At 45.6% G+C, this 8,285-nt stretch overlaps 1 protein-coding gene across 1 annotated transcript; it reads right to left on the bottom strand.

Annotated features, from left to right (window-relative positions):
- Positions 1 to 6,471: 6,471 nt before the first annotated feature.
- Positions 6,472 to 7,774, bottom strand: hoatz (HOATZ cilia and flagella associated protein). Its single transcript, XM_040191399.2, has one exon. It carries the CDS (start codon positions 7,155 to 7,157, stop codon positions 6,690 to 6,692), a length of 468 nt encoding a protein of 155 aa, XP_040047333.2. The 5' UTR covers positions 7,158 to 7,774; the 3' UTR covers positions 6,472 to 6,689.
- Positions 7,775 to 8,285: the final 511 nt, after the last annotated feature.

Raw genomic sequence — 8,285 nt, 5'->3', positions numbered from 1 at the left:
GGTCCGTTGTTCTTATCCAGGGAAGTGTTTTATAAAGTGAATCTGTGAACGTCTCAGGCCAGAGGAGATCTGCCACCAAGGAGAAAGCCTCAACGTTACTGGGACATCAGTAGTTTACACGGGTAAGAGGAGGCAGGGGAACATGCACACGTCACCCTGCGTCAAATGAAACACACCTTACTTTGATTCAAATAAAATTATCTTTGGTTTGGAAATTGTTGAAATATCGAGAAAGCAAAACTCAACAACGTGCATCATTGATCTCGTCATTTTTCAACACTCCACATTTGACTGAACACGAAATGGCGAAGTGGTTGTTCATGCAGTTAGAAACCAACGAGGAACCAGCGTCTCCTCCTGGAGGCCCCCGTCTGTCTGAGCGCTTACGCAACGCGAGCTGGACGGGGAACAGCCGGGATTAACTGGGCTGCAGAAGTAACGGGGAGCTTTTTATTGGGGGCCGACGTAATCCAGACAAGTTTTAAATCCCCGAGCTGCGTCTCTGTAAACTGCTGGTTGGAGGAAGGTCGTGAATCCTCTTGGTACGCAGTAAAGATCTGATTGGAATATTTATTTATATCATATTATTATATTTTTATGATGTGTGAAACATTCTGATTTCCTTCCGTTAAATACCATCCAACAGCCGACCTCAATACTGAAACAAAAACATATTAAAGACTCTAAACTTACTAATTATTCAGTCTTTTTTATTAAAATATGTAACCAAGTGTTTTTCCCTGAACCAGAGGCGTTATTTAAGAGGTTGTTGTGACATCATTGATTTGTGATCGTTTTGGGGATTTGGCCGCCGCCATCTTGTTTTTTTCCAACCAGTCAACAGGACGTCATGCTGTAATGAAGAAGACTTCAACCTAGAAATTGAGACCACAATAATCAGGGTTGAATAAAAGGTCGTTTGACCTTTTAATCGCTGTGTTGAGGTGGATGAACCTTGTTTGCTTGAAGTAGATTATTTAAATTCAGATACGACGAATAGTGAGTCGAAGGGATCCAGTGAGTCTCCACCGAACGATCGTTTGTCCCCTCTGGTAATTATTAATTCAAGGAAGCGCATTTCGTGAGGCAATAAGTTATGACCATAAATCACGGGGATAATTCGATCCGCAGCATGAATTATTAAAACTAAATTGCTGCTGTTTCCTGAACTTATTCAGATTTGCACAACCCTCCACCAATGAATCAAAGAGCTCCACGCTGACTTGCAGATAAGGTCCCTGCCCCCCCCCCCCCCCCCGCCCACCCCGCCCCCAAGGCTGCGTCGCTCCGATCCATAACCCCCCGTGACGGATGGACTCGGCGGGGCCGTAACGGCCGACCGGGATGCAGAGCGGGAAGATTAGCCGAGCTGTTACAGCTTCTGTTTCGCCGCTCGGCTGGACGTTGCCAACGGAGGCAGAGAACGTTTAACGGAGAGCTGCTGAATATATAGATACATATATTAATATATATATATATATATATATATATATATGTATATATATATACATATATATATTTATATACGGGTCGTACCAAGTAGACGTCACGTTTTAAATGTTTTTCAAAATGGCTGTTGGAGGAAGATCAATACGCTCATTGATTTTACATCCAGGTGACCCCCTTCATAGTTCAGTTCAGTGATGAACTGTGACACTTGGCTTTATGGATGCTTTAAATGTCAGTGCTATCTTTAACCTTTTACATACATACATATATATATATATATATATATATATATATAATTCTATTTTATCAGCGACTTTTCGCTCCGCTGTGGACCATTTTTAGCGTTAGCTCAAAATCCAATTGAAGAATACTAACATCAAAAACAGATGTTAAATGAGATTGTTGTCACACACCAGCATGTATATAAGGTTTAGTTAAACATGATTTCACATCCCAGCTTTGTGGCCTTTAAATGAACTGCAGTGACTGAGCCAATGATTTTTTGATTTTTTTATTATGCAACAAAAACACTCATTCCTTGTCATTTATTCTGCAACATAAATACATTTCCGTGCTTGTTTAATATGGTAATCACAAGTGATGAAAAGGCTTTTACCTAAATGTGCCAAGCGGAACAATTGAACAGCGGCCCTTTCGAGCACCTTTTTGTTAATAGCAACGCCCTTAAATAAGCCCAAATAGATAATATAATCTTTAAAGTCTGAGTCATACAAAGATTCACCCCCTCAAGTTGTCATAGACAAGGTTATTATCTAATGAGACCAAAATCGTTGTTTTTTACAGACTGTAAACACGTTAATTTGTGCTGTAAAGTTGTGAATTTTGACATTGAGGCTTATGGGGATGGACCTGGTTTGGAGGAGGCCTCTAGTGGCCATTTGAGGGGCTGCAGCTTTCTGTTTTGGCTTCATGTATCCACACTGGCATGTTATCACCTAAACAATCAAACCGCTAAACCAAAACTACAATAAAAAAAGCCCAATTCGCCCCCGATGAGACGAATGAGACGTGGGTCAACAGTTCCGTTCTCATTCGTCGGGCCTCTGAAGGAGAGGGCCGGTCCCCGGGGACAACATTAGATGCGTATGTACGTGCTGTCGGGGGGCTTAATGGGGCTTGATGATAACGATGCTTCATCTCAAGGTGGATCTGCATTATTCAGTCCGTACAAACCCCCCCGTGCTGTACGACCTTCTCCATCCGCCGCGACATGGCGATAAACAAGAGCGTTGTTTGCAGAGCCCGGCGGTCCATCACCGGCGCTTGTTTGCAGAGAATCCGCCGGTGGAGGTGCAGATACATCGGTCACATCCAGGAGAAGGACCATCAGGCATTTATAACGATACGATTCATTTCCAGAAGGGACAGCGCCAGAGATCAATGCCCGTTATCCTCGTGCAGCGAACTGCCCGTTCTTCACTCGGAGGCTGTTGGTTTAGTTGTTTAAAGGCATTTAAAGGTCTTATTTTTACTCGTTTGCAAATTTAATTTAACGGGGAAAAAACTAATCAGCACCGCCAGACCGAGGAGATCCCTCGAGGAGTAAATAGTTGTCCTCATTTCATTTGCCAGGAATTTCCTCCTAATTACGAGCAGATTGTTTCCCGTCTCATCTTCCAACCGTTTGTGTTTCTCAATAAACTGCCGTGTGGAGGGAAGAGCGAGACTCCCAGAGGACGCGTGAAGGTCGCAGAGCGGCTCCTCCTCCTCCTCACTGGCGACGAGCCGCCCGTTCATCGGCTGCCTCTCGGCCTCGGGGCGGCCTCTGGGAAGCCTGGTGTCGCAGTGATTTGTGTCCCTCCTCGTGTTTGTTGTCATTGACTGTGTTTTCTTGTTGTTTTCTGGTGTTACGCGACGGGTCGCCGCAGAGCCATAAAGCTCCTCGTCGGGCCTCCGCAGCACCAATGAGGCCCCTCAGGGTCCTAGTGCCCGGCCCTGTGTGACTGTCCTGTCCTCTGAGGGTCCCTCCGACACCAGCAGGAAGGGAAGCAGTGCCGTGTGATGGAAACGGATGTTTCTTCTGCCCCGTGTTGATCGTTCACATCCAGGGAGGGAAGCCATGTTCTCCTTAAACATCGTTCATCTCCACAGGAACCACCTGCACACACACTTACTCTTAGTTTAAAAAGGGTGGTGAAATTGCTTTTTTTGCTACTATAAGAGCGAACAGATGAAAATATCTGTGGTTTGATCCTTTTCTGTTAAATTCACATGTAAATCATATCCCGTAACCTTTCCCTCTCTTCCCAGTAGCTCATTGGTCCGTTCAAATGCACCGTTACCGAGCGGTTGCATCAGAGCGCCGGCTCTTTGATGCTCCGAGTGTTCTATTCAACCACAGGGACGCATGGGAGGTCAGAAGGACTAAAGGCAAAGTCTGCCCTCACAGCAGAAGATCTAGAGAAGTAAAAGTTCTTTTAAAGCCGCGGTGAAACATTTCTGATCAGTAGAGGGCAGAAAAACCCAAACCCCCATCAATATATAACGTTACCCACGTGAGAAAAGTGACACAAACACTGCGTGTTTCATTTAATGTTCACATAATCAGAATAAGAATAGCAATATTTACAACAACCGTCATAATAGGTACGATTACGACATCAGGCGGTGGAGAGGCTAGAGAGATATTTGGAATTCTTTAAAAGCAACAAGTTCCTTCCAGTGACGCTGGTTCGTCCTCCATGTAGTTTCCAGGGTTAAAATGCAATATTTGAATACATGTTTAAATGCTTCAATGCATGAAACATGTGGCTTTGATCTTTTCCCAAAGAGACTAGTTAATATACAAACGTCAGAGTGAAACGTCGACAGGGAGCATCTTTAATGAGGAAGTCCCCCACTGACTGAGGACTCTAGACGTTCATGTTCTCCTGAGGAAGACTCCAGACGTTCATGTTCTCCTGAGGAGGACTCCAGACGATCATGTTCTCCTGAGGAGGACTCCAGATGATCATGTTCCCCTGAGGAGGACTCCAGACGTTCATGTTCTCCTGAGGAGGACTCCAGATGATCATGTTCCCCTGAGGAGGACTCCAGACGTTCATGTTCCCCTGAGGAAGACTCCAGACGTTCATGTTCTCCTGAGGAGGACTCCAGACGTTCATGTTCCCCTGAGGAAGACTCCAGACGTTCATGTTCTCCTGAGGAGGACTCCAGACGTTCATGTTCCCCTGAGGAAGACTCCAGACGTTCATGTTCCCCTGAGGAAGACTCCAGACGTTCATGTTCTCCTGAGGAGGACTCCAGACGATCATGTTCCCCTGAGGAGGACTCCAGACGTTCATGTTCTCCTGAGGACCCCAGACGTTCATGTTCTCCTGTGGAGGACTCCAGACGTTCATGTTTCCCTGTGGAGGACTCCAGACGTTCATGTTCTCCTGTGGAGGACTCCTGACGTTCATGTTCTCCTGTGGAGGACTCCAGACGTTCATGTTCCCCTGTGGAGGACTCCTGACGTTCATGTTCTCCTGTGGAGGACTCCAGACGTTCATGTTCCCCTGTGGAGGACTCCAGACGTTCATGTTCTCCTGTGGAGGACTCCTGACGTTCATGTTCTCCTGTGGAGGACTCCAGACGTTCATGTTCCCCTGTGGAGGACTCCTGACGTTCATGTTCTCCTGTGGAGGACTCCAGACGTTCATGTTCCCCTGAGGAAGACTCCAGACGTTCATGTTCCCCTGAGGAAGACTCCAGACGTTCATGTTCTCCTGTGGAGGACTCCAGACGTTCATGTTCCCCTGTGGAGGACTCCAGACGTTCATGTTCTCCTGAGGACCCCAGACGTGAACCCTTTTTGACTTAATGAAAGTCTGTGTTTCTGCAGACTCTGAGTGAGGGAATTACCCACAATTCATAGCAATGTGTCCTTGAGCCCAGGGTTACGAGAGGGAGCCTGTATTACCTCTCAGCTTGGAAGACGCTCAAATCAGAGAGTAGAAAAATATAAAAATGACGACCCACAATTGTGCACAACGTGACGTTGTCACGGTAACGGGATGTGGAGCGAACGAAAAACTATGAATTTGTGTTCTTTTTAAGCCCTTTCATCCTCTCACACTAAACCATGTGACGTCCCTGAGGGGTCAGGGTTCAGGATTTAAGGTTTCAGGGTTTCAGGGTCTGACTTCACACAGCACCATCATCAGGTCAAATCCCACCTGCAGAGCTACGGACGTCCACATCGACAAACAGCACTGTGTTCCTTCACCAGCTGCGTGCCTGCAGACTCCTGCATGGTGTTTCTGATGGATATTTGATGCATTCGCTGCTTTCATTTGGTTGTTGGGATTGAAAACATAGATTATGAATTGTCCTTCAGTAAACTGAAGTCTCTCTTCAGAAGTTATCATCACATCGGCGCTCAGCGACCACAGCTGACATTTGCATGTCGACTGAACCATTTGCCTGAAACGAGGCTGTAAAACGTTTCCCCTCAACAACAATCTTCTTTTCACTGAGATCATGTTTAGGTGGTATTATATAACAAACATACTTAGAACGAAGCAGGAAGGAATTACAGCCGGATACTGCTGGTGCCGAGGTCGGATCTTAGGTGGCGGATCCCTTAAAGCCGCCGCAGGGTGAATTACATGAATGTTTGAGAGGTTAAAGAGCGTTTAGAGACGGCCTCGGAAATCTTTAACCAAATGAGATGAAGTCAACGGTCGCTCTCATCCTCTTATGGGCCTTCTCACCCTGATGTCTGGAATTTGAATATCACACAATATTCACTTCCTGTTACGTAATGCTGTTCAGAGCAGACTGACGTAAGCTGACAGTTGAGATATAATATCTGTAATAATGTTTTCTTTCATCTTCTATAACTCATCTTCTTTCAGACTAGTGGAAAGAAAACCTTTAAGACAGAATTCTATCTGTGTTTATAGATTTCTCCTATTCATTATTACATAATACCTCATTAGAAGTTTCATGTTGATATGTACTCTTTAATTAAATGAATATCTGCCTGTGTGGGTCTTTTAAACTGACCAGTAATACAAATTTTTTTTTAGGACCATCTGGAATTTTTATTATATTTCTTCATTTCCCATCAGCCTCCAATGTATTTTATGTTTAATTTGCAAACACACATCAAATCTGCAAACCATTGTTAAAAACTGTCACAGGTCTTTATGTGGAATTTCTCATATTAAGAAACAGAAACTTAAACTGGTTAAGATTGTTTAAAAGTTATAAAATCATTTGTAAAGTAAGCTCGTCTAACAGATGGACGGCAGCTGCTTCACCAGCTCTTCGTCCGCCTCCGAGTGCGCAGGTCCCCGCGGCGTCGTGCTTCTCTCCTCGCAGAGCCTCCGCCTCGGGCCGCTCGCCTCCCTCCGGAGCCTCTGCTCCCGCTGCCGGCGCAGCCGAGCCAACGTCTCCCTCCTCTGGTCGGCCATGGCCGCGTACCGCCGCCGCTCTTCCAGCCGGAGAGCGGGCTCCGAGCTCGGCGTTGGCGGCGGGGCGGCCCGCTCGGGCCCGGTGCCGCCGGAGCGGCGCTGCGGCCGGGACACCGGCAGCCTCTGGCGGACGTCGGCGGACACCAGCCGGGACTCCAGCGGCGGGAGGAGGGACAGCGAGCTCCACAGCAGCCGTGCGTGGGACGCGTCCGCCGGGGAAGAGCCGTCAAACACGGTGAAGAACGGCTCCAAGTCCCCCCGGACGGGGGTCGCGACCGGGGCGGACATCGTACTTCACCGGAACAATGTTAACGAGAAACTTGGTAACCTGTTAACTTGGTAACCACGTTAGCTGTTGCGCGGCGTGGTTGCCATGGAAACGAGAATCCTACGGCGAGCCGGCCGGAACAAACGAGAACCGCGTTTCCCGCGCAATCCTTTCAAACTAAAGGCAGATTATTGTTCTGCTACTTTATCGACCTTGTGGGTAAATTGGCCCCATTATGTCGCACTTAAGAAGACTATTAACTGAAAGCACGCAGAACCAGGTGTGAATGAATACAAGTGGTTTGGGGAGTTTGGAAGAAATGCTAAACTCATTTTGATTTATGGTATATACGGGCTTCATGATTTACAAAATAAAATGTTTCCTTTTGTACCATATATAATTGTTTTCTGGTCCAGACCAGCTTCAGCTAGCTTTTTACTTTTTGTCTTTACCAGAGTCAGTAAAAGGACCCTAACACCGGTGAACGGGCCCATGTCCTGGTTCAGACTTTGTATCCTCGTTACAAACACCGGCTGCTGGTTTTTAATCAATGCTTTGATCACAACCGGCATTTAGCTCAAAACACACTCGTGTGCTCCGGTGAATAAACAGGGACATCGTCCAAAGGGTCCCAACAACTGTTCTTACTGCTTTCTCTCAACAAAGTTTCTCTAAAGTAAATACACAAGAACATGTCCATATAGAGTCATGACATTTGACTCGTAGATCCACTGATATGTATGAATGTATGTTACTCACAGTTACACAGTGAGGAAAAAAGGGCATTGAAAAGACCTTTATCGCTATTTCTCTTTTCATTTTTAAAGAAACTCTATCCGGAAATTAATATATAACTAAATGATCAAATTCTGCTTGAGTAAAAGTAAATATACAAACATAGAACTATACTATCAGTATAATAATTACATAAGTATTATCAGCAGTATAAAAAGTTAAAAATCCTCATCATGAAGCTGAATGGCTCTTTTTTAGGTTATTGTGTGTGTGTGGAATAAAATATTAATTTAATACTAATAACACCGTTGGAAATATGGTCTGGTTAAAGTTTAAAACACGAAGTAGGACACTGTGGACTTCTTGATGTGTGCTTCATAAATACGCTGTCATGTACAAGTATCTCAAGGTTG

The sequence above is a fragment of the Gasterosteus aculeatus genome, chromosome 11, assembly GCF_964276395.1.
Source record: "Gasterosteus aculeatus chromosome 11, fGasAcu3.hap1.1, whole genome shotgun sequence".
Lineage (NCBI taxonomy): Eukaryota > Metazoa > Chordata > Actinopteri > Perciformes > Gasterosteidae > Gasterosteus > Gasterosteus aculeatus.
The sequence above is the reverse complement of the archived record's forward strand: the minus strand, read 5'-3'. Positions and strand labels throughout refer to the sequence as shown.